Here is a 26,138-nt window from a genome sequence, read left to right as displayed (position 1 = left end):
CTCTCTCTCTCTCTCACACACACACACACACACACTCGCACACTCGCACACACACACACACACACACACACACACACACACACACACACACACACACACGCACGCACGCACACTCGCGCGCGCACACACACACACACACTCGCACTCAAACACTCATAACCACAAGCATGCAATGGAGAAGGAGATGGAGAAAGAGCACTCTAGCTATTGCAAATCTCTCTCTCTCTCTCTCTCTCTCTCTCTCACACACACACACACACACACACACACTCGCACTCAAACACTCATAACCACAAGCATGCAATGGAGAAGGAGATGGAGAAAGAGCACTCTAGCTATTGCAAATGTGAGAATGAGAGAGTTTTAGGCTTACAACGGCTTATCTATAGGTAAACTCTTTTTCCACAAGGGCATCCACATTTGGCCCGTCAACACTAATTTCTTATCTATTAAAGTTTGTGGTGTGCCTCTCATCCAAAATCATCCAATCCTTGACCATGCACCTACAAGGCCAAACAACCCGGCCCATGACTCAATATAAAAGAAATAATAACAATGTTGTCCTAAGTTAGCATGCCTCCCTTCCTGATATAAAATTTGTCCTTGGAATTTATGAATGTGCCAACTAGGACGCAAGAACTCGACCAATCCACTCTGTATGGATCTTGTAGTATTTAAAAATCTTGATGAGAGTAGTGGTCCATGTACGTGCTCACAATCAAGAAGTTAACTACTAGAAGATGATGCATGTATCCTCTGTAAGAGCACTACTCCTCAGTTGTATGTGAGTATTGTAAAATCAATTAAGCATTGTGAGAGTATGCTAGTTCAAAATGAGGCAAGTCAGTGAAGATATGAAAATATAAGAATTTTTAAAAAAAATGGCATGCATAAGATGCATGAAATTATGAAATTTGCATTTCCAAGTAGAGAGTATAATCAAGTATCATTTAGGGACCCACATAAAAATAATCAGCTAGAGTGTTCGCATTATTAGCTTGTCTCACAATCAACAGCTATACTAAAGGTTAAAGTTTGATTGAGACCTATGTATTGAGTTTACAAAATCATGTATTAAGAGTAGTTACCCTATTAGTACTCATTTGTTTCCAAAGACTAGCAATCTGTGCATTTACAAAAGTGATATAATGGCGTAGTGCAATGCATATTCAAGAAAATGGTTTTGGCTATTTTCATGTGTGTTCTTTTCTTTTTTGTTTCAATAGAGAATGCATGGTTTCCTAATCTCATGGGCACACTCTTATCGCATGTGAGTGCTTGATCTACTTTTGATTAGAGAGCACCCTTAAGGCATTTTTAATTCACACATGAAGTGAAGTGATGGCCCTTAAAATCCTGTCGCTAATTTCTCTAGCATGAAGATGGGGCCCATTTTCTTTTATAGTATTAGTCAATTTCTATCTCCAAACTCCGCTAAGGTCTCTACCATTAAAAACAAAATTTTATGCGCAAAACCAGCCGACGATCAAAGATCCAAAGTTAACCTAAATTCATGCCATTCTCCTAAAGGTAAAACTAATAAAGCTAAACTCTAAACTCATAAAGTTATAGAAGTTAATAATGGTCCTCAATTTATACTCATCTACTAGAAAAGCATGCAAACATAATTGCATGATCTCATGCATACCATGCTAGCAACACAACCACATAAAGAAATGTTAGTAAAATCAAACACAAAAGCAAGGCATGGAAGAATTACACTTGTTCTTATACTCGGGATGTCCTTGGGTTGATGGAAATATTCTCTTAGAAGCCACATGACAATGGATGGTCAAGCTAGTGTCCATGCTCTTGTACATCACACAAAAGAAAACCAAACAAAACAATATACCTTGAGGAGGCACATCAATGTGAAATGAATTCATTTATTCACTAGAAGTAAAAATAGAATTTTTTTTGAGAGCACTAACCTCCCTATAACTTAACACACTAACAATGATCAAGGTAAGAGAATGTTGTATAGATTGTCCAGTAGTCCTAAGGCTAAACCTATATCTTCATCATCATAAATAAATTCAACCTCAATGAGACCATAAGTTTCATCCGTGCAATTTGAGAAATCTTCCTCATCATCCTATACACATAGATTCACCAGGAATTTCACTAGGCATGGATACTCATCTTGCTCAAAAGGATAAGTTTGTGCAATGGGAGAGACATTCTCTCTTGGATAGGGATCGCTCATGGTTGATAGACGTACCAACCATTCTAACTCCTCAAAATTTTTCTCACATGCTAGTCTAGCTATTGGATCCCATTCAGAAGTAAGTACAGGGTAGATAATGTGAAACAATTAAGAAAAGTAAAGAGGGTACCTCTCACCAAAAGTAGAAGTGGATGACTTTGGTGAACTATCCATATTTGTGCACACATATAGATTTTGGTTAGCTTGTAAATCACATAAAGATTGTTTCATTGTGCATGATGTGACATTGTGAATTTTGGACTATAATCGAATCTTGTATGCTTTACTCTCGTTGCTAGATGGCTCTTGCTCCTTCTCTTTTTGTTTTTGTTTTGGTTTTAGTATGAGGTTATATATATATATATATATATATCCTAAGATTGAGAAGTGAAGAGATCAGTGAGGAAAGTTAAGAGGGAAGCGAGCAAATGATTGATGTAAGTACTCTCCCTTCCTTGGGTAGATCATATTTTTTGCAAAGATGTTGTCACTTTTTGAAAACAATTGTTACAGGTTGTAATAGGTGAATACTTTGGCCAATAGTTTCCCACCACCCTAGGTGCATCATCGAGTTGCAAGGGTAGTAAGGTACTATCCCATGAATTAACTCAACATATTTCTTCATGCAATAAATTTACAATAGAAGGTGTAGATTCATTTGTGTTTTTGTGGATATTAGCAGTGGTAGGTGGAGGTTGTGTGGAAGCTTTTACATGTATGGATGGATTACATGAGGAGCTAGAAGCTTCATGTGACTCACCCCTTCCTAAGATTTTACATGTATGAATGGATTACATGAGGAGCTAGAAGCTTCATGTGACTCACCCCTTCCTAAGCTAAGTTAAATAGATTATTCTTACTTCGGAATCCAAACTAACTCTCAGATAGTTGTGGAATACTCCGTGATCTTTTCTTGGACATTGATGAGTACATACATACCTCCAAGCCAACTTTGCTTGATCTAGACTGCATCAATAGGAGGAGATTGTGTTTCTATTTGCTGAATTGGAGTGATATTCTGTTATTCTTTGCACTTTAGAATCTGCAACTTTGCTTCCTCCTTCGCTTGGTCTTGAATGCCTTGAGCTTTTTTCTTCCTTTTCTTTGCTTCATGAATCTTATCCAACATGTCAGCATTGAGAGGTATATGGTATTTCTTTAATCTGCAACCATTGATCCAATTAAGCATTGTTGGAATTAGGGTTGCAGAGAAACACACACATCTTGGAGAAGACGAAGGAAGCTCAAGGCACACAATAGAGAGTATGTTACTTAGTGTGCAATAGAAAGATGGATAGCCCTAGAGTGATGGGCGTATATACAATGCACGGGGAAAAAAACCTCCTAAAGAGGGAAAAAATGCCCCGGCGATTCTAGTGTGTTCACACACATCACTACCACATGTATATGGTAACAAATCCCCCCTGGAGTGATGCGATGAACGAGAGCTGGCACATGAGTAAAGGGAAGTGCCATGCCCTGAGGACAGGACCAGTCCACAAAGGGGAGTAAGCCCAAAGCTTTGCGGAAAGCTTCAAGCTTCTCACGAGACAATGCCTTTGTGAAAAGATCTGCAAGGTTGTCCTGTGTTGGCACATAAGCCAAGCTGATCTCTCCTGCTGAGAGCCTCTCCCTGACATAGTGGTAATGCACCGCAATGTTCTTTGTGCGAGCATGAAAAACTGGGTTCCTTGCAACTACCAATGCGCTCTGACTGTCAGTGTAGATAGTGTTGGTAGTGTCCTGTCCAACACCCAAATCAGCCATAAGGCGTCTGAGCCATACACACTCAACCGTAGCTGTGAAGAATGCCTTGTACTCAGCCTCACAGCTCAAAGTGGCCACAGTAGGTTGCTTCTTGCTCAACCATGATATACATGAATTGCCAAGCATGAAACAAAAACCACTTGTGGACACTCGAGTGTCAAAACAACCAGCCCAATCTGAGTCCGAACAAGCATGTAAGTCTGGCGGCAATGATCCCCCCTTGAGATAAAACAAGCCAAGATGTAAAGTGCCACTAAGGTAGCGGAAAATCCTCTTGAAAGCCTGCCAATGCTTAGACCCTGGGCTATGCATAAATCTGCTGACCTGTGAGGCTGCAAACTGAATATCCGGCCTCGTGTTGCATACATAAATGAGGCAGCCAACAGCAGTTTGGTAAAGAGTGACATCAGCAGGATCGCCAACATCATGTAGACTCAACTTCAAACCTGTTTCCATGGGAGTGGCAATAGGTTTGCAATTCTCAAGTCCAAACTTACATAGCAATGTCTCTATGTAACTTTTCTGACACAAGGCAATACCACCACCACACTCCTTAAACTGTATACCCAAGTAATGATGCAACAACCCCAAATATTTCCTCTTGAAAGTAGAATTCAAATCAGCCTTAAATTCAGCAATATGTCTCTCATTTGGTCCAGTGATCAGCAAATCATCAACATAAAGAACCACAATGAGAAGTACATCATCCTCACGCTTTACATACAATGTGCTTTCTGTTGGAATGTTACGAAAGCCTCGTTTCACCAAATGAGTGTCAGCTTTCTCATACCAAGCATGAGGAGATTGCTTCAACCCATACAAAGCCTTCTTACATCTGCACACTTTGTCCTCTTGTCCTTTTATGACAAAACCGCGAGGCTGCGTTACATAAACTTCCTCAAATATGTCACCATTCAAGAAAGTAGTAACAATGTCTGATTGATGTACATCTCAACCAAAATGAGCTTCCAATGCACATAGAAAACGTACAGTAGTCATACGACAAGTGGGAGCAAAAGTCTCTTCATAATCTATGCCTTTTTGCTGTGAATAACCTTTTGCAACAAGTCAAGCCTTATGGCGATCGATCTCACCATCCGGCTTGCGTTTCAACTTGTTAACCCACTTCGTACCAATGGCCTTTTTGCCAGGAGACAAAACACATAAAGTCCATTTGTCATTTTCTATAAGTGCATCGTATTCTGATTGCATGGCAGCCATTCAGTTTTCTGAATTATGTGCTTCATCAAAAGAGAGAGGCTCCTCAACATCATGTAAGCTAGACACAGCCAAAGCATAACAATCTGATGCATAAGATGCATGGCGAGAGCCTGAACGAGTACGACTAGACAAAGGTGCATCCAATTTACTGTCACGCAAAGTGTGCACCAGCCATTTTGGCATTCCTCTAGCCTACTCATTTTCAGCCCTTTCCTCATCAAGTACATCATGTACATCTGCATCAGTAATAGGCTGATCTAAAACATTTTCAAAAACCCCCATAGGTTGTACATTTGCCTCATTGGAACTTACATTCGTATTTCCACCACTGAAAAGAGGCAACAAAGTGTCATAAATGTCATGTGAGCTTACATTACTGTCTCTAGTACATGACAGCAAGGGCTGAACAGAATCTTCCACAAACACTACATCCCGTGAAACCAGAATACGTTTTGTTTGCGGATGATACAACCTGTAACCTTTGCTTTCAGCACTATAACCAACTAAAATACATTTGACAGCCTTATCATCCAATTTTCTACGCTGCACTTGTGGCACCAAAGCATATGCCAAACAGCCAAAAACACGCATGTGCTCAATAGAAGGCTTTCTATCATGCCATGCTTCATATGGAGTAATAGACTGCAAAGCTTTCGTAGGACACCTGTTAAGTACATAAGTGGCACACATGATGGCCTCAAGCCAAAAAGAATGTAGCAAAGCTTGACTTTTGACCATACATCGTGCCATTTCCGTCAGTGACCTGTCTTTCCTCTCAGCAACACCATTTTTCTGAGGTGTATAAGGCACTGTACATTGGTGTTTTATCCCATGACTAGCCAGAAATGCATTAAATTCATGAGACATATACTCCCTCCCTCGGTCGGAACGGAGGGTGCCCATAGTACATTTTGAGACATTTTCAGCCATAGCCAGAAATTGTTTGAAGCACATAAAAACTTCGGACTTCGCTTTAAGCGAAAATACCCATGCATGCCTGGAGTAATTATCAATGAAAGTCACGAAGACAGGTAATTGCCGAAGGACGGAGTTTGCATGGGTCCACAAACATCACTATGCACAAGCTGCAACCTGCATGTGGCCCTAACTGAACCATCCTTTGGAAATTTAGAACGCTGCATCTTACCCAAAATACAACCTTCACAAACGTGTTTGACAGGTGCTTCAAGAGGTGGCAAAGAAGCAACCATATCAGATTTTTGCAAACGTAGCAAACTGGCAAAATTCAGATGACCAAAACGTGCATGCCAAAGTTTTGCATCTGAAATAGCCCTTGAATTTGCAACAGCATTTGCAAAATTTTTTCCACACTTGTCATACAAAGTGAGCTTACACAGCCCACGGCACAAAAGCCCAGATGCAACAATTTCATCACCAAAACTAAGATCATGAACTGTACACTATCATCCACAAATTTGACTACAAGTCCAAGTCTAGTAAGTGCGGATACAGACAAGAGATTCTTCTTGATCCCAGGTACATAAAGTGCATCAACAAGTGTGAAGGAACTGCCATTAGCAGCAGTGAGCACAATATTTCCAACTCCCTGAACTGGATAAGAGGCGTTGTTGGCACAAGTGACTGAATTCCCATGAGGGACAGACTCGAGAGAGGTAAACAATTCACGATGTGAGGTAATGTGCTTTGTAGCACCACTGTCGAAATACCATACATGTGAATTTGCACCAATTGACAAGCATGCATCATGGACAGCAGGATTGTAAGTGCACTCTGCGCTAAAAGCCCATTTTGCATCAACATCAGCAACACAGTCTCCTTTCACAGACGACTCAACAATGACTGCATTTGTAGTGGAACCACCCTCTTTCTTTTTAGCCTCTTTGGCCTTCAACTTAGGACACGACTTGATCAAGTGATCATTGGCTTTACAATAATGGCAACGCGTCTTCTTTTTGCCCTTATCACCAGAATTTCCAAACGAATTGCTGCCAGCATGCCAGCAGAAGCATTAGGAATAGAATTTTTGCCACTCGCAGCAGAACCATAAGAAGTGGCTACATTGTTGTTACCACCCTTTCTTTGAGAAGCAATAAAAGCCTGTTCAACTGCACGCTGTCTAGTCCTGTTTTTTCTGGAAAGTGACTCTTGCAACAACAATGTGCATAATGCATCAAACTTGACAACTTCTAGATTTCCTTGGGTCATAAGTCTCCAAGTACTAGCAAAAGTCTGGTAAGAATCTGGTAAGGCATCAAGAACAGTTTGCACAAGGGAACTGTCTAAAATAACTTCACCTGCAGAAATAAGTTGCTCATTGATATCCTTGACACTAGCAAGGAAAGTGTCCATATCATCTTCCTCATGCATAATCTTCGACTCCAGCTCTTTACGCAACAAAGCAATTTTAGCTTCATTGCGTCTTGCATAAAGACCTGCTAGAACGCTTCACAGACAACGCAATCAATGCATGAGCCTGCGCATCCTTAACATTCCAACGAGCTTGTTCTTCCGTAGGCAAAACAACTCTAATAGCTGCAATCCTTGTAGCAAGACCTGCAACATCCTCAACATCGCCTACATCCTTAGAACCAGGACGTACATCAATGCCCTGCACAATGTTCCAGACACCCTTTGACACAAGAACATGCTGCATCATATAAGCCCACATAGGGTAGTTGTCCCCATCCAACATGTCCTCAACAACAAACATCTTGAACACATCTGTGTTGTTGTTGTCAGCCATGGTTAATGCTGCACCTGATGTGAAAATTGCCCGAAAATAGGAGAAACGGAGCAGGAACAACCTGTGCTATATAGCACAAACCGTAGAAGACTATAAGGCACCTGTTATGCAAAAAACGACACTAACAGAATTCTGCACAAAATGACGAAATAGCTTGTGCAGTACTAGTAGCCTGTAGTGGAAACGGAGGTCGAAATGAGCCCAAATCAAAATTCTGAGCAGACCAAGCTCTAGAACTGTCCCAAAATATTTGTCGACCTGCGAATGCTTGCCAAAGCTCACTGAAATCAGAGAAAGTGAGCAGGCGTGTGCTGGAGCAGCTGGCGACTAAGCCTGGGAGGACGTGACCTGCTCTAATACCAATTGTTGGAATTAGGGTTGCAGAGAAACACACACAGCTTGGAGAAGACAAAGGAAGCTCAAGGCACAAAATAGAGAGTATGTTACTTAGTGTGCAATGAAAGATGGATATCCCTAGAGTGATGGGCGTATATACAATGCAAAGGGGAAAAAAACCTCCTAAAGAGGGAAAAAATGTCCCGGCGGTCCTAGTGTGTTCACACACATCACTACCACATGTATATGGTAACAAGCATCTCCTCTCCCTCTAATGTGGCCGTTTGTACGACACCACTATGTGATATATCGTTGATTACAAATGGGCCATTACCTTGCCTTTTCAATTTCTTGAAGTGTTTCTTCAAGGTATAGACCAATACATAGTCTCCCTTTTGAAACTCTTTATTTATCACATGTTGGTCATTCTTTCATTTGTCATTTTTGTGTATAGATTACTGCAACAACTTTTAGTCGCAATATATCTAGCTTGGTGAACTAATCAAGTCTACTAGATAACTCGTGTCTCATCCATCCTACGTCCTCTGTGACTTGTAGTACACGAATCAAGATTTCTAAGGGCAGTATAGCAATACCAAATACTAAATTGAAGGGTATCGTTTGTTTTTGTATGCTACCCTATACACCCATAGAGCTGAGTGTACTTTCTAGTCCCAATTGGCTCTTTATCCGTTTACAATTTTAGTGATCACAATACATAGAACTTTCTTTGTGCTCTTCGCTTGCCCGTTCGCTTGAGGATGATGTGGCACTGACTTTGAATGAAGCATCATAAATTCTCCTAATAGATAGTCAACCATATCGTTTATGAAGTGAGTCCCTCGACCACTCACTATCTCTATCGACAAGCCATATCGAGTGAAGATGTTCTCGTATAAGAACTTCACTGTCGTTCTGGCATCATTCTTTCGTGTTGCTTTGGCCTCTACTCATTTGGTCAAATAATCTGTGGCTACTATGATGTATCGATAGGACGGTGGCGAGATAGGTCCAAAAAAGTTTATCCCCCATTTGGAAAAATCCCTTGCATCCATCATTGGACTTAATGACATTTCACCACGTCCCCTAGGTACTTTCGTATGTTGTCAACCGTTACATTGTTTCACATATTTCTTTGCATCCATGTATAGAGTTGGCCACCAGATCCCTACAAGAAGTATTGCTTTTGTTGTTTTGTCTGCAGAAAAGTGACCTCATGTGGCATGTGCTTGTTCAAGTATTGGAAGGTATTCGTTTTTTGTGACACAGATTTGCAAGTTTTTATCGATGCCTCATCGATAAAGGTGATTTTCAATGATTACATAGTTTTTCGCTTCTCTTTGGATTGAACGTAGTCTGGATCTGCTTATGTCTGTTGGCAAGACTCCTCTTTCTAGGTAATCTACAATGTATTTATCCCATTTGGGCGCCTCTGTTATTCTGAAGTGTAGCATTCTTGATTCGCGTCTGAATTATACAAGTAGCACATAAAGTAACGTAATCATGGACAATTCGCCTCATATGAGGCCAATACACCCTAAGTCGCATCAACCTCTGGAATGTTTGTGTTTTTGCATTATATATATCCATCGTTTATACGTGAGTTCTGCTTCAAGTACATATCTTTCTCTAATTTTTATATACATAGCCTAAGTATTCCATCCTTTCCATGCTTATTTAGCCATCCTGTTATTAGCATAAGCGAGTGTGTTTGCTCAATGACTGGTGAATGCCTTTCAATCTGTAGAGAACCAATGGTGAGCAATGGAATCACATGTTCACTCCACCTCGATACCATCTATATGTTAAGAGATACGAATCTGATAAGTCATCTTTAACTCCAAGAGGCGCTTTCCCATGGATCAATCAAGATAAATGGTCCGCCCATTGATTAGTAGTCCCTTTTTTTACTACTTCTATGAAATCAAACTCTAACATTATAATGAACCATCAAACTATTCGGCCAATATTGCATGGTTTGCTCACTAAGTACAATAGTGTCTGGTGATTCACAAAGAATACAAATTTGTTTGCAAAAAGGTAATGTCTAAACTTTTTGGGCATATATCATTATCAATCCTTCTCTTTCTTTGGTCATGTAATTTCTCTCCGCACTACTGAGTTTCCTATTGAAGTAATAGATTGAAAAATCCATATCGTTCTCTCCAGATTGTGCTAAGATACGTCCGGTCGCATAGGCAGACACATCTACGTGGACATGGAAGGTCTTGTTCCAATCAAGAGCTTTCAAAATTGGAGCAAAAACTAATCTCTGCTTCAATTGTTGAAACGCTTTTGTCTCATTCTTGAGTCCACTCAAATTTTGTGACGTGAGCATACAGAGGTTTTGCAATGACTGCATACATGTAGATAAACCTTCAATAGTAGCCATAATGGCTCATAAAGGCTTGTACCTCTCTAACTTTTGTGGGTCTTGGAGGAGAAACAATAACTTGTATCTTCTTAGGATTTGTGAAAATATCATTTTTAGCTACAATGTATCCTAAAATCTTCCTTTATCTTAACATAAAGACACATTTTTCAAGGTTCAAGCAGATATGATAGGTTCTCTACTTCTCAAAGGTCTTCTTGAACTCAACATGTTTGTTTCTCACTAGAGAATTCACACACAAGTCATCCATATAGATTTCTAAGAATTGTCTTAGATATTCCTTGAATGTGTCTCATTAGGCTTTGCTATGTGGTAGGTGTATTGGTTAAACCAAATGGCATCACTCTATAAGCAAATATGTCCCAGTATGTTGCAAAGGCTATTTTGTGTTGATCCTCTGCTTTATCGTGAGCTAATTATAGTTTGAAAAACCATCAAGAAAGTTATAGGCTTCCTTGTCCGCGACTCTCTCAATCACATGATCTATGATGGGTAAGGGATAGTTGTCTCTTATCGTGGCAACGTTTACCTGCTTGAGATTCACACACACTTGCAATTTATCTGATTTTTTGGGCACTACCACGATTGATGACACCCATTCTATGGGCTCGATCTCGTATATAAACTCTCTCTTTAAGCTTGTCTATTTCGTCTTTGATTTTCTTCGTAAATGTCTCATTACAAGTATAGAGACGTTGTCTACGCAGCTTAGCATCACGCTTATAAGGGGTATTGTATGTTAACATATGCTAGGATCAACTCCCTTAACACTAGAGTTGTGTTAACATGAGCCACTTTTGTGGCTATAAGCAACTTTTTTTTGTAAATTCTTGTTCTTATAGACTACAAAAACCCTCATTCAAACCTTTTAGGGATTTTTTCTCAAGGTATGCAGGAAGTTTGAAAAAATATAGAAATAAATAATTTTCATGTAAAATTATTATTTTTTAAGAGCCATCTTTTAAGTACAATTGAACAAATATCGTTCCAAATTTTTGATATCCCATGTAGATCCATTAAAAACCTTCAAACCACATTGATTTTTCAAAAAAAATACATGGATATGTATACAATGAGAATCTATGCATACACTATTTTTAGAAAAATAAACTGTTAGCTTATTTTAGGCCTCAAAAACATGTATGCTGTTAAATTTAAAAGCCACATTTTTGGCTTCTTACTATTTTAAGAAATTTTACTTTTTTTATTTCACTTTTTTGGGATAAATGGTATACTAGAATTTTCCTCTATGTCTTGAAAAATAGACCGTCTTAGAACCAATTTTATAGAATGAGGTGCCAAACCACTTAAGTGGCTCAAACACAAACCTACTGTTAAGATCTTTGTACGACCAAGCAAAGACATCTCTATATTGTTTGAGAGTATCTATTAAAATCTTCTCTTTCTCTTCCGTGAGATGCGTGACAATGTAAGCATGTTTTGGTTCTTCTCCTGGTTTAGCTAGGTTAATTTTCTTTGCTTTCTTAGGCCCATCTTACGATGTACCTTGTTCCTTAAGTTCCATCATTAGTTGTCGTCTATCCTAGATGGTGTACTTTTTATAGTGAGAGGACGCAGAGAAGGCGCATCAAATTTCTCCGCGTTAAACTCCTCTTCACTTTCCATTTCAGTTGTCAAAACTTCTTTCAGTGTTTGTTTTAACTTTTGGTATTCACGTTTTTGTTCAGTTTTGGACATTTTCGTTGATGTTTCTACTGTGTCCTTGGGTTTCTTTTACTTTCCTTCTTGAGATTTGTCACTTGTGATTTTATCTCGGACATAGTCATCTACTCCGACGAGCATAAGATATTGCGTTTTGCTCATTAATTTCAACGTTGGCTTCTTAGACTGGTTGCATTGTTTTCTCACCCGTTTTGCTCGATATATCCTTTGTCTCCCCAATTTTTGGTTGGGAAACTCATAGAAGATTGATTGGCTTCTCTTGTTTTTGTGCGTCTTTGTTTTCTTAGCCACTCGAGAGTTAATCTTTTATATCATTTCCGAAGTCGTACTCCGCGAATCATGGAACTTGTTATCGTCACTACGATCTCGAATAGAAACCTCATCCACTATTCATTTACAATCAATCATTTTGTTAGTTTTTGTCGTCTCGGTCTCTTCTTCTAGATCCAAGATAGTATTGATCACGTGGAAAGGCATTATGTCATAACGATTCTTATCGCCAAATGTTGTGAGAGTTATCTCATTTACGCAAATATCTAGAGGTGCCAGTATATATTCCCATCCAAAGGATTCAAATAACTTCTCTAAAAATGGGTCTTTTATATAGTACTTATCTTCTACCGAGCGCTCTAAGATACAATATTCCTTTTTCGGGCTTCCATATTCAGATGCTCCGCACATCCAAACACGAGCTTGCTTCATCAACCAAGCAGGTAGTTGTGTTTCGAAATCCGTAGTCAAATCAAAGTTTTCCATCGGGGTGTTTTTAACGTCTTTATAACTGTGGTCCTTTGTGCTGACCCTTGTTGTTATGCTTTGTGTTTCAAGTAGAGGTGGTCAAAGCCCCAATCTTGAACCATTTTGAGTTAACGCATGAATGGCCGTTCCAAAATAACCTCAAAGTTGTTGCTTTTTCAAAGTCTACTATAGCAAAAGTGTACTCGTACTCGATTCCACAAAAGGATACAATAATTTATTCAAGCATCTCCAAGGTTTCTCTATAAATCTGTCTGCTAGTTGCAATTTCGTCTGTGTTTTCCTTAGAGCTGGTCTTCCCCATTTCTTCCAGATTTACTTTGTCGCGATGGCTACCCCAGCCTCGCTGTCTAGTATTGCTATCGTTTTTAATCCCTTGTACTCAAGTGATAAGGTGGCGTTTCCTTATTCCCCTTCGCATTAACCACCCACCTTATTCACTTTTACAGGTTTTGCTTTTGATCTCCCTGTTTGAGTTGTTTCATGTTTTCATCTAAAAGTTTATCATGTGGAGGGATTTTCAACCCCATATTTTTCAAGTTTTTGCTCATTTGACTCCACAAATGTGGTATGATCTTCAAAAGTTCTGCAAGAGTAATGATTCATCTTATAGGGGACAACATCAATTTCATGTAGACTCTTTGTGTCGGTCATTTGTGGAATTGGATTCCATTAAGATGACACAACCCTCACCTCGGATTTCCTCTCATGTTCCCCTATAAAAAAAATATAAATTTCTTAAAGTTTTTGGTTTACTCTCTGCGAATACTTTTGTCCCTATATCTATGATCAATGTCTGTATATCCCCAAGATAAATCTCATGGTCCATGTTGATCTCTGGACTGGTACTGACTGCAGCGTATCGTCTCCCATAAGGATTGTGGCCACGGATCGTCCACTTTAGGAATTGGTTGCATCTCATGAGACCTGCATCCTCCGTTGTGTTTGACACTACCCCCGTATCCAATGGCTTTCCACATCCCGATATGATTGGTTCGCCTGTGTTGTTTTCTTTTAGTGTGCTTGTGTTCTCCTTTTCTGGCACATGTACTACTTTGCAATGGAGCTTGATCTGTCTCTATGAACTTTCTACACATTTCCAATGTTTTCCTTTTCTGGCACATGTACTACTTTGCAATGGAGCTTGATCTGTCTCTATGAACTTTTTACACATTTCCATTCGTTTGGTTTCAATTTCAGGATGTGGATAAGTCAACAGTCTTTGTTCTAGTGTTTGATTGTTTTTTAGCCTCACTTCATAAGCTTGTAGCATGGTATCTGAGTGCTCGTTCACTTTCTCAACCAAGATTGAACTGCCTGATACTGTTTTTTGCACTTTCAATCCCTTGACGCTTTTTTTATTCTCTTGTTTACATTTGAGTTGTTCCATCTTTCGGTTTAGTTGTGTCTCTAAGGTTGTCTTTTTCTTCAATCTCTTTGCTTTCATTCTGTCACGCTTTGCTTTCCTTGAGTCCTCCCTGACCCGCTTTTAGACTCGATTTGTTCTGGACGTTCTAGCTCATCCACCACTAGCCTATTTTTGGTTGCTTCCTGAGCTTGAGCTCTAGTCACCGACTTGATAGGAACTGTCGGCTTTAACTCAGGTTTGTTTGAACGAAGTAAAACTCCAATGACATTCACAATCGCTTTTTCCTTCTTGTCTGGGTTTTTAGCACAGTGTTGGATGAGCTAATCCTTTGCACAACCATCACAAAACCCAAATATTTTTGTTCTCTCTCCCTTGTGTGGAAAATTGTAGCCCAATGGCCACTTCTACATTCATAGCATGGATCCTCCCGTTGGGCAGTTGGTGGTGCTCCATTGGTGCATTTACGCACCAACTCTTGCCCGTGTTGATGTGCCAAGTTTCAATTTGACGCATTGAGATGCCATCAGTTTGTCATGAATCTCTACCTCTTTCCATGGCCCTAGCTGGAAGATAAGCTTCACCTTGTCAATCATGTCCTAGGCCTTGATGGCCCATTCTTTATCTTGTTTAGAAATTTCTACCATAAATATAACATATTGGGCTTTGGCATGCATTGCAACTTCAAGGATCGCAACACCACCAAGCTCCTTGGTTCGGGCAATGCTTTCCCATTTACCCAATACTAGGGTATTGAATCTTTAATGGTATTTTTCCATAGGAAATTTTTCACAAGTTTTAGGAATTTCTTCTAGTTGCACTTTTTTGTCTTAAAGAGGGACCCAATGAAGGATAGATATGGGACCAAGAATGAGTTGATCACCTCCACCTTGCTGTGGAAGGGGAGGAGAACATGTTCCCATCTTCGTATCCGAACTTTGTCCATGGCCCACTGGAACCTTTGCTTGAGAGAAGTCCCCACCCCAAGTGGGGCTCCAACATGGGGGAAGATCTCACATGACCATTTGGTAGGGTCAAACGAGTTGTTTTCAAAAAGAGAGATTAGTTGTGATTTCTACACATTGCACTTAGTCCCAGTAAATTTTTTAAACAACCTTCATAGCCTTCCTCATCACCTCAAGCTTGGGTTTCAAGAACAACATTAGCCAAGAGTTGTTTATTAGCTAGTAGAGCCAAACCTTTAGCTAATAACTATACACACACTTTTTAAAGTTACTGATGACCTCATTATTATCAAATTGATTGTGCATTTGAAACTTTGGATCCAACACAAAGTTTCCCCCATGTAAAGGGGTGTGTAATTGATCCTAACATTTCTCAGCAAAAGAGACCATCATGTTTTTCTCTCATGTTGCAAAGGACATACTTTCCTTCAACTTGCGAATAGCCACATGCATGTACCAATAGACCCACCCAAATATGAATGAATCTTTATCAACCAAGCACACTAGATGCACGAAAGGCACTATAACAGTGAAGTTTTTCCACATCTCTCCAAAACACTAGAGAGTTCACAAGCTAAAAGCACTTGGTGGTTGCGGGCTCAGTGTGGGACTACTTGTTAGTCCAAATATCCCATCTTTTGTCTGATTTTGAGTCCACAATTCAAATCTTTCTGAGCAAGCCCTTGCAAATGCATTTCAGAGATTTCTCGGCAACAAGCCCTTATTGGACACCACACTCTTGTAAGAGCACCCCAATAGCCTTTGTCTAGCAAGAAACCCTTACTTTGCAACGTCTTAAAATAGCACGGAGCATCCCTGTCACATCCACGTTAGACATAACTTGCAATCAACACATTGCAAGAGACAACATGCAAGAAAGGATGCCTATCAAGAACTTTATGTGCTTTCTTGAAGACACCACAATCGGCATACATATTGAAGTATGCATAATCTGCTCTACATCATCATAGTGATTGTGAGGCATAAATTAAGAGTCATCATCATAGTCCTGGCCAACAAAGTGTTGCCCAGATGGTAATTCTAGGCCATGGAATCTACCAGTGGAAGTCAAGAAATCCAAATACATGAATAGGGGGTGAGTAGTGATCGCATAAAGCAAAGCACTGAGAGGACATCCTTGCCTTACTGACTGTCCCAGAGGCCAAGAGTTTGTGAGAAACCCATCCAACAATCCTGCAGAAGAGCTATGTGCATACAAGAAAAATACCACATAAGAGAGATTAGGCCCAAATCCCAAAGAACAATATCAAAGGCCTTTTCAATGTCGTCTTGCATTACCAATACATCTGTTGAGTGTATTTCGTATGTTTCATGCCAATGATGACATTTGCCAAGCTATCAGTAATTTGACGACGTGGAATGAAGCCATATTGAGATTGATGTAGGCCTTCATGCAGAAAGCACTTGGAGTCAAATAACAAGCATTCTAGCCATTAATTTATATACCACAGGCATGAGCGTAATTGGCCTCTAATGAGAGAACTCTTGACATAATGCATACTTAGGTTTCAACTTGCGCAAGCCTTCTTTCCAAGAGGAGGGCAATTCCTGCTGCTCCCAAGCCGTATTAATCATTATCAACAGTGGGAACTTTAGGTCACCCCAAAATGACAAGAAAAACTCCATAGTAAGACCGTCCCAACCGGGAGCTTTCCAATGGCCCAAATCAAGCAAGCTGGCATACAATTCCGACTCAATGAAAACAACTTCCAAGTCTTGAGCTTGCTGCATTGAAAGAATGGGAGTAACATGCGATAGAAACAAATGACACGCTTGGCGAGCTTCTTGTGTGGGAGGTAGAGGAGCCTCAAAGAACTTGCCATAATGAGATTGTAGGACTTGTGCCAGCTCCGGTAAGGAGGTCCACTCCCTAGATGAAAGTTTAACTCACTTGATAGCTTGAGACTGCCTAAATGATGCAAATGCTGGAAGAATCACGCGCGCACACACACTGTGTTTATTTTCAGTGCATTCATAGTGCATCGTCCTATCTCATAGGGGCTGACTTTTGCCTTTAGAAGATGTTAGTAAAGCGCTCTCTCTCTCTTGTCGGATAGATCTTTAAGGTCTCTTGGGATAGTTTCCTATGACGTTAAAACATTCTTCTTCTTCTTCTTCTCTCTCTCTCTCTCTCTCTCTCTCTCTCTCTCTCTCTCTCTGTGCGCACAAACAATTACAAACCTCAAATGCTAACCTTACTACACTTGAGTTCAGCCTTTTTCTTACATGCCTTGTTTATTGTGGACAGCCAGTTTGTCAACTGGAATACCACTCATTTTGAAAATTTTGACGTATGTATACAAGCTTCTTGAATCTTGATCATGCCTTCAAAAAATCAGGACTGTCAGAAGATCCACAATGTCATGTTTTTTCTCAATTACCAACTAGGATAAGTGTGTGATCCATTCCACAAACTGCTTGCTTCACCATTACCTCCTGAAGGCTGTCCACAAGGCACGGTTCTTGCTCGTCTCCGAAGCTGCCCAGCCCAAGCCGTCCATTCCTCCCGCTTCCCCATGTCCATAGGCCGCCTTCACTGTCTACCGCCGTAGAATGTACACGTCCACCATCCACGCTATGCACTCGACATTGCTTCAATCCTTCAACCTGCATAGGTCTCTTGTTAGAGGTGGTTCTGCCGAGCTGGAAGGCTGCGTTCCATCCCCATGAATGCACCAAAATTGTATCAAAATGCTGTGTGTTCTCCACCTCATCGTGTCTACAACCATGGCAAACTGCTAGGGAATGCCCCAGCCCAGAGCCAATACAACTCACATGGCCACCAAGCTCTACTTTCCAACCTTCAACAGAGTCTATTGTCCCTTGCTTTCTTCCTAGTTGGCCATAACTGTTATCACCGAAGCTCAGTAGAATGCCACCTTCTGACGAGACAAAAGAAAAGCAAAGAATCTCTCTCTCTCTCTCTCTCTCTCTCTCTCTCTCTCTCTCTCTCTCTCTCTCTCTCTCTAGCGCGGATAATGTGTCGTGCTCTCTCCAGTGTGGGTGCCCCTCAGTGCAATGTGCGTGACAATCTCACTCAAACAAATGAAAACTCTCTCAAACAGAATGAAACACAGAAACAATGGATAACAACAGAGACACAACAGTGGACAAGAACATGCGGACTCGACTAGCTCAAAGAACCATGTACAGACTCTGGCGTGGCAGCACACTCAGCTCCAGCCCAGGACTCACTGGTACAAATGGGGTGTCGAGGCTCAGATGTGCAGGGATGGTGAAGCAGTGCTCTGTGTAAGACTCCTTGCTCTCTAGCACGATGCTGGACCAAAGGTGAAGAAGAAGATCCGATGACCAACCGCTACCACTCCTATGTACCACCATAAAGAGCCACCAACGGCTTATAAATGTCAGCCATGTGGTGACCTGGCCACGAGGTCCACTAGACCACCGTCGGTACCCTGCCACGTGTCACTCCTAGGCCAAAGGGTCCAGAGGGTCCGTCCAGTGTGAACCAGCCTGGACCAACTGTACTAATTGTGTCCTATGAAAGTGACACTGTAGCCCGGCTACAGGTTGCCCGCCACAAGACCGCTCACCGTCTCGGTGAGGAATACTGAAAAAACTGTGAAGGAAAACCACTAGGTACTGCATCCGTACATCTTTCTGATCAGGTGTTAGGCCCATGACCTTACAGACTTCAAAAGTGGAGTTAAAAACACTGCACTGCTTGCAATCGCCTTAAGCCTCTAACTAGGCAGGAACCCAGTATGTAGGATTGTAAAGCCTGGGCCATGCTTGTAGTTGCAGATGACCCTTGCCACTCTTTTTGCAACAACACTCTTCTCGAAAAGAGGGATGACCATAAACCCGAGTAACACCGCAAATAGGGTTAAGCTCCATGATGATGACAGAATGAAAGCTGAACTTGAGAGGGCTAGATAGGGTTTAGGGGGAGTGAGGGGTGGGTAGAGGTGAGAGGGGAAGTGAGGGGGTATGGGCGAGGGGAACTGGGTAGGGGCGAGAGGGGTAGGTTGCTAGATAGGGACGAGAGGGAATGAGGGGGTGGGTAGGGGCGAGAGGGGAGGGTAGGGGCGAGTGGGGTGGGTAGGGGGAGGGTAGGGGCGAGTGGGGTGGGTAGGGGCGAGAGGGGTGAGGGGGAGGGTAGGGGCGAGAGGGGGTGAGGGGGAGGGTAGGGGCGAGTGGAAGAGGGTATGGGCGAGAGGTAGAGAGGGGGAGGGTAGGGGCGAGAGGGGGAGGGAGAGGGTGGGTAGGGGCGAGTGGGAGAGGGTAGGTAGGGGCGAGAGGGGTGAGGGGGAGGGTAGGGGCGAGAGGGGTGGGTAGGGGGAGGGTAGGGGCGAGAGGGAGAGAGGGGGAGGGTAGGGACGAGGGTGTGTTGGTAAGGGCGAGGAAGGTCAGAGCATTATGAAAGTGCAGGTTGAGGACAGAACCAACTACTCTCAGCAAGACTACGAGCAGGAGTAGGGAATTCATCCAGCACATCAAGCAGGACCTGCTCTGTGAAGGGAGTTGGCTAGACACAGAGGTTAGCTTCGTTCTGGTTGGAGAAGCAAACACCAATGGGGCTGATGTTTGAAGGGGGTTGAACTCCTGTAGGGGAGATTTCTTTTTGCTTATATACTTTTTCCTCGGCTTTCCAAATTCAACGGCTTTTATCAAGAGGGCTTTCACCGAGAGCGCATCAGGAGTATCTTCTGTGACCTTCAACTCTTGAGCTGGCTCATGTGGCTCATAAGGTTTAGTTACCTTGGAAACATTGGAAGAGGGTGTACCTTCAAGCAAAGAGTGAATTGAAACTCCAAAACAGGGCATAGATTTGGTAGCATCCAACCATTCCAACAGATCCTCATCTGACCGGTCAGGTGGAGTAGGTTGTTCCAATTCGAGGTTGGTTGCTAAGGACAAAGAACTATGTTGCAGCACGGGATCCATACCACCTTCTAAGAGAATGGGTTGCATCGAGGAGCCAGAATTATGTATCCACATTGCATCATTTCCCCAATCGTGGAGTGCTTTATTGTGTCGCAGCCATGGTCTTCCAATAAGCAAGGGAAATCCGCCCTCAACCTAGGGAAGACGAACCACCACAAAATCCAAGTTAAAAGTAAAGTCTTGTACCTGCAGAGGCACATTATCCACTATGCCCACTGGGTAGACTGTCCGCTGATCGGCAAATGTAACTGTGAAGGGAGCAGGGCGAGTAGGCTGTAGACCTAGAGCTAGCATAGTGAACTCGGGCATCAGGTTGATGCCAGATCCACCATCCACTATCACTCCTGAGAATTGCCGACCTAAAACGGACACTGTTAGGCGAGGGCTTCTATAATCAGTGAGTGGAGCAGCAGGATTGGATATCATATAGGACTCTGACTATCGCACTGGGAGGTGCCCGCCACTAGGACCTGCTCCAGGGTAAAGTGACTGAATAACTGCAAGGGTGTCACTTCTGAAACTCGCATCTAGTCGAAGCATGTCATAGAGGGACACTTGTTGGAAAGTGTTCTTCAAGACTGTCTCTGCTGTATGCTTCTCTTTGTCTACCTGTTGTTGTTCCTCTGGTACTTTGATCTTTTGTAAGTCAGCAACTGCTTCTAAGAAAGCCCCATGAATATCGGAGAGCATAGTAAAAGATCCTTTCTTAGCACTAGGGGATGGCATGTCAGCTGCTGGAGGAGGTGTAGGCATTGGGGAGGAAAGGGATGTACCTGCTGGAAGATTGAGGCCGAGGGCTGCCCTCTAAGCTCGTGTGAGGACACCAGCTGGCTCCTCTACCAGCTGCAACTTGTCTTGAGAGGCAATCATATGGGTAGAAAGGGGTGGCTTGGGGTTGGTACTAACTGCTATCAAATTGATCTTGGGAAAGGTGAATTCAGGTTGGCTCTGACTTGGGCTCGCAGAGGTAGAGGCGCGTTGTTTTGGACAATCCTTAGTGTAGTGGTCCTGAGCCTCAGGGCAAAGTTGGCACGGAGAAGAACCTTCTGGCAGAGGGCATTTGCTCTGATAATGCCCATACTCTCCGCATCTGTAGCAGAGTATGGGCCGATTGGAAGGACGAAACGGGGGACGAGGTGGTTGCTGCATGGAGTTGGAGGCTGAAGTGTAGAAGCTCTGAGGGGTTGAGGTGGCATTAGCATTATAAAAACTTTGAGTCGGGAAAGTACTTGACATACCTTGGACAGCAGGGGTATTGAGCAAAGGTGGCATGTAGTTGGGATGGCCGTAGTGGGAAATCATGTTGGATGATGGTGCTAACCCTTGTTGGAGAGAAGGACCAAGACTTTGCTGTATTTTGTGCAATCCCTTTAGGAAGTAACAATCCTTGTCCTCATGTCCAGATTTTTCACAGAAGTGGCAGTAAAACCGAAGGGGGCATTCCTGTGGTGGGTGCCCTGGAGAGCGGCATGAGCTACACCAAACCACAGCCTTAGTCTCTTGCTGACACTTGAGCTCTTCTAACTCGTGCTTAATCTGTTCCAATGCCTCATTATGCGTAGGCTTCTCTTGTCTAAGAGAGAAGGACCTCTCCTCTTGAAGAGCTCGTTGTAGCTTTAGGGCTTCCAGTTCCCTACGTAAAGAAGTTAAAGGATCAGTAGGACTACCTTCCGAGAACACAGAGGGAGTATCTATTTGAGGAGAGTTGTTGAAGAGCTTCCTAGCTCCCTCTATTCTAGTAGCAGCTGTGATGAACTCGTCGAGAGTGGCGTCGGGTCGGAGACTCTCTCGGAGTTTTTGCTGAGAAGTTTTGGGAAGCGCCTTCTCCACCCACTTTTTAACCATGAATTCACCGGGTTGTTGGGGAAGCTTGGCCACCAGCGACTTAGTTTTCGTCATAAGCTCCGCAAAAGTCTCCTCAGGTTTGAGCACCATGTTGGCCAACTCATCCAACACCTTCTCCTGGTAGTCACCTGGCCTGAAAGCTGCACAGAACTGCTGTCTTAAGGCTGCCCAAGTTGCAAAATGGTTCTCTGCAAATTGGCTGTACCATTTATCTGCTAGGCCATCCAGGGTGGATGGAAATAGTACCAAGTAAGCATCTTCTCTGTTCAGCCCACGTCCCCTACAGAGAGATACAAATCTTCTTGCATGGTCGTCAGGATCTTCTGAAGACAGCCCTTTGAATGTAGGGAACTTGATGTTCACCTTGGCCAAAACACTAGCTAGTGGCTCCATGATTCCTTGCTGAGCCTGTTGCTCTATAGCTTGCTGTATCAGAATAGGAGAGAGCTTTACTGGAGAAGGTGATCGGGAAGATGGGGAACCTGATGAAGGAATGGGTGATGTGGTATGTGGAGGTATAGGTGATGAGGTTGAAGGATTTCTACAAGGTGTCAAAGGTCGTCTTCTATGATAGTACTTCAGAGGGCTCAGTAGTGCGTTTTGACGCTCGACTGACCTCCTTGTATGTGTCATGCAGTGACCACCAGTCCAACCAAGCTTGGGGCAAGAAAACTTGTGACGGGTCTAGACTCCACCAGACCAGACCAGGTAAGTGACTAGACCCGGCTGGACCAGGGACGAGACCAGGGTCGAGGAGGTCTAGACCAGGGACGAGGACAGGTTGGACCAGGGCGGGAGAGGACTAGACCAGTTGGACCAGGCAAGAGGGGACTAGACCAGTTGGACTAGGCGAGAGGAGAACAGTGCAAGGCAAGGTTGGCGAAGGTAGGCGAAGCTAGATAAACCTAACTAGCTTCAAGATTTGCACCTCACAGAGTGAGATTTCAGTTGAGGTCCCACCGTGATCGCCAAAATGAGAGCACCTGTAGCGCGGATAATGTGTCGTGCTCTCTCCAGTGTGGGTGCCCCTCAGTGCAATGTGCGTGACAATCTCACTCAAACAAATGAAAACTCTCTCAAACAGAATGAAACACAGAAACAATGGATAACAACAGAGACACAACAGTGGACCAGAACATGCGGACTCGACTAGCTCAAAGAACCATGTACAGACTCTGGCGTGGCAGCACACTCAGCTCCAGCCCAGGACTCACTGGTACAAATGGGGTGTCGATGCTCAGATGTGCAGGGATGGTGAAGCAGTGCTCTGTGTAAGACTCCTTGCTCTCTAGCACGATGCTGGACCAAAGGTGAAGAAGAAGATCCGATGACCAACCGCTACCACTCCTATGTACCACCATAAAGAGCCACCAACGGCTCATAAATGTCAGCCATGTGGTGACCTGGCCACGAGGTCCACTAGACCACCGTCGGTACCCTGCCACGTGTCACTCCTAGGCCAGAGGGTCCAGAGGGTCCAGAGGGTCCGTCCAGTGTGAACCAGCCTGGACCAACTGTACTAACTGTGTCCTGTGAAAGTGACACTGTAGCCCGGCTACACACTCTCTCTCTCTCTCTCTCTCTCTCTCTCTCTCTCTCTCTCTCTCTCTCTCTCTCTCTCTCTCTCTCTCTCTCTCTCTCTCTCTGTGTGTGTGTGTGTGTGTGTGTGTAGAAAAGGGGCTGTATTCTGTGTACATAAGAGACCTCGGGCGATGCTCAATGGCCTATCACTGAGAGGAAGTACAAAAGCCAACTGACAATGTGTAGGCTATGTAAACATCAAGGTGCTCTCTCTCTCTCTCTCTCTCTCTCTCTCTCTCTCTCTCTCTCTCTCTCTCTCTCTCTCTCTCTCTCTCTCTCTTAAATCACAATAGGCAGGTTAAAAAATGTTGGGAGCTCTTAGTCTCAGTCTGTCGTAATCTCTTCTTCTTCAGGCAATATAGAATCGTTCCTTATGGTCAGTTGGTTAGTCCATCTGCCACTTCTTTTGATCTTTGCCATGCAGCAGATATTGTGCAATCTTTAATGGTCTGACGCCTGCCACTCGTGGGAAATTTCGCTCTGTTGTCAGATCCTTCATTGGAGTAGGGCCTTTGTAGCCATTTATCCAAGGAAGGCATAACATTTCTTTACTATTTGTATACATCATCTTGATGATGTGATTACTGTTGATATTTGTTACCACAGCTTGCTTGGAAGGCCTCTCTGCTGCCTAAGGTAGACACATGAACATCCGTACTTATGGTCATTGGATAATATTACATGGATCTCATCTATGGGTGTGCTTGCCCTGGTTGTCCATATGCCACTTCTTTTTGTGCTTCTCAAAGCATTCACTAGCGTTCATGTTTCCATAGCTGTTGGCATTGGCTTATTCGAGGAAGGCATACCGTCTCTCTACGATTGGTATACGTCATGATGACAATGTGGCTGCTGCCGATGGCATGGTCCTTTGTATTCCTGTAGCAACCGTTTACACATGCATGGAGAGCTGTTACTGAGCTTAATACTCCTTGTCAGCTGATTTCTCCACCTTGAGATTGTGGATTGCTCCAATGAATGGTGTTTTGATCGTCCAAACTACTACTCTTCGGGTTTTCGTGTGCCTAATGCTTCTATTGCATACCGCTCGCTCATTCCTCCGCCCTGCATTGTGAAGCATGACAGTTAGTTATGGTATTTTCCCAAAGCCACTAGCTGGTGGAAAAGCATCTTGCAAACCATTTGAAAATGCAAATTTACTCTCGATCAAAGTCTTGTTTTGGTAGAGTTGTGTGCTCCCTGTTGGAGCCCTTCTGGTACGTTGGCACATTGCTGCTTCCTTTTGTTGCTGGTACCGCCAACGCAATGAGATTGTACCCCACATGTTGTGACATTGCTCCTTGTTGGAGCCCTTCCGGCATGTTGGCACATTGTTTTTTCTTTACGTTGCTAACCCATTGAGATTGTAATCCACATGTTGTGCCGTTGCTCTCATGCTCACGATTTTCTTTGTGAGGTTACACAATTGTTGCACTATCATTTCCCTCACTACCCTCTTGGAAGATTGCTCTGGACTTCTGGCCAATTGAGCTCAATGTTATCAGAGTATGCCTCTTTTCTCCCTTGAGTGTGGCTTTGGGCGCTTTGGAAATTTATCGTACGGGCAATCATCTTCAGCTCGCCTTTTGCTGTGGCAGTAGTTCTTCCATCTTGCCCTACACATACGTTTGTACTCAGCCTTGCAGTACCTATACTTTCAAACTCAGCTCCTTCATTCTCTATGTGACTACTTCCATTAAGAAATGTCATTTCATCAGCTTGAAGTCTCTTATGAATGCTTTTAGCCTTCTTAAAAGAAGAAATTATCAAAATACTGCTGAAATTTGTGAAAATACCCCTCAAATTCCCAAACTGCCACTCGACTTTTCAAAGATACCCAAATTACCTCTCATTAACCTCGCAAACACCCCCAAGGACAATTTTTTTGCAACTCTTCATAGCAAGATTGGTTCTCCCTTGGTAGAACTGAAGCAATATTTAGATGGTATTCAGGGGTTTCAAGGTAAATCGTTTAGACACAAACGCCTCTACTTGTGAGTTCAGCCCTGAATAGTTGTCTTCACACACTTAAAAGATAGTTCTCTATTGTCGAAATGACTAGACTATACAAAATTAAGACTCCATCCAACAATGATCTAAGGATATATTCGAATTTGAAATTTGAGGGGTATTTTGGGAATTTCCACACATTTCAGGGATATTCTGTCTCAAGTGAGCGGACGTGACATGTCCAAAGCCCCTAGGTGGGCCTTGCAAGTAGACATAACTAGATCATGCGCAATGTGTTAAGAGTTCAGATTCATGTCCCGTGGTGGCTCCAGTATCTCCCAAGAGCAGATTAGGGAGTGAGGGCTGTTTTGTGGCTATGCTTGGCCGTGTTTGACATGGATGTACCTTTCTTG

General features: G+C 42.8%; 2 protein-coding genes across 3 annotated transcripts in view; both read right to left on the bottom strand.

Moving 5' to 3' along the window:
- Positions 1 to 17,611: 17,611 nt before the first annotated feature.
- Positions 17,612 to 26,138, bottom strand: part of RUG2 (Regulator of chromosome condensation (RCC1) family protein) — a 131,322-nt gene continuing 122,795 nt past the window's right edge. Inside the window, exon 4 of the mRNA XM_086528741.1 lies at positions 17,612 to 18,320. Coding sequence (XP_086384867.1) covers positions 17,812 to 18,320 — 509 coding nt within the window. The 3' untranslated portion in view covers positions 17,612 to 17,811. The remainder of the gene's footprint in view (positions 18,321 to 26,138) is intronic.
- LOC147442600 (uncharacterized) lies at positions 19,652 to 25,209 on the bottom strand. Of its 2 annotated transcripts, none has more exons than XM_086528740.1 (2): positions 24,916 to 25,209; positions 19,652 to 24,840 (listed from the first exon to the last, which is right to left on the bottom strand). In XM_086528740.1, the coding sequence occupies exon 2, from the start codon at positions 22,825 to 22,827 to the stop codon at positions 21,154 to 21,156; it is 1,674 nt and encodes a 557-aa protein (XP_086384866.1). In that variant the 5' UTR covers positions 22,828 to 24,840; positions 24,916 to 25,209; the 3' UTR covers positions 19,652 to 21,153. The 2 variants fall into 2 exon arrangements, with proteins under 2 accessions (XP_086384866.1, XP_086384865.1); XM_086528739.1 differs by having other exon boundaries at positions 24,937 to 25,209.

The sequence above is a fragment of the Adiantum capillus-veneris genome, chromosome 14 (assembly GCF_014529385.1).
Source record: "Adiantum capillus-veneris isolate H3 chromosome 14, ASM1452938v2, whole genome shotgun sequence".
Classification (NCBI taxonomy): Eukaryota; Viridiplantae; Streptophyta; class Polypodiopsida; order Polypodiales; family Pteridaceae; genus Adiantum; species Adiantum capillus-veneris.
Note: the sequence above shows the minus strand (reverse complement) of the source record. Positions and strands in the feature narration are given on the sequence as shown.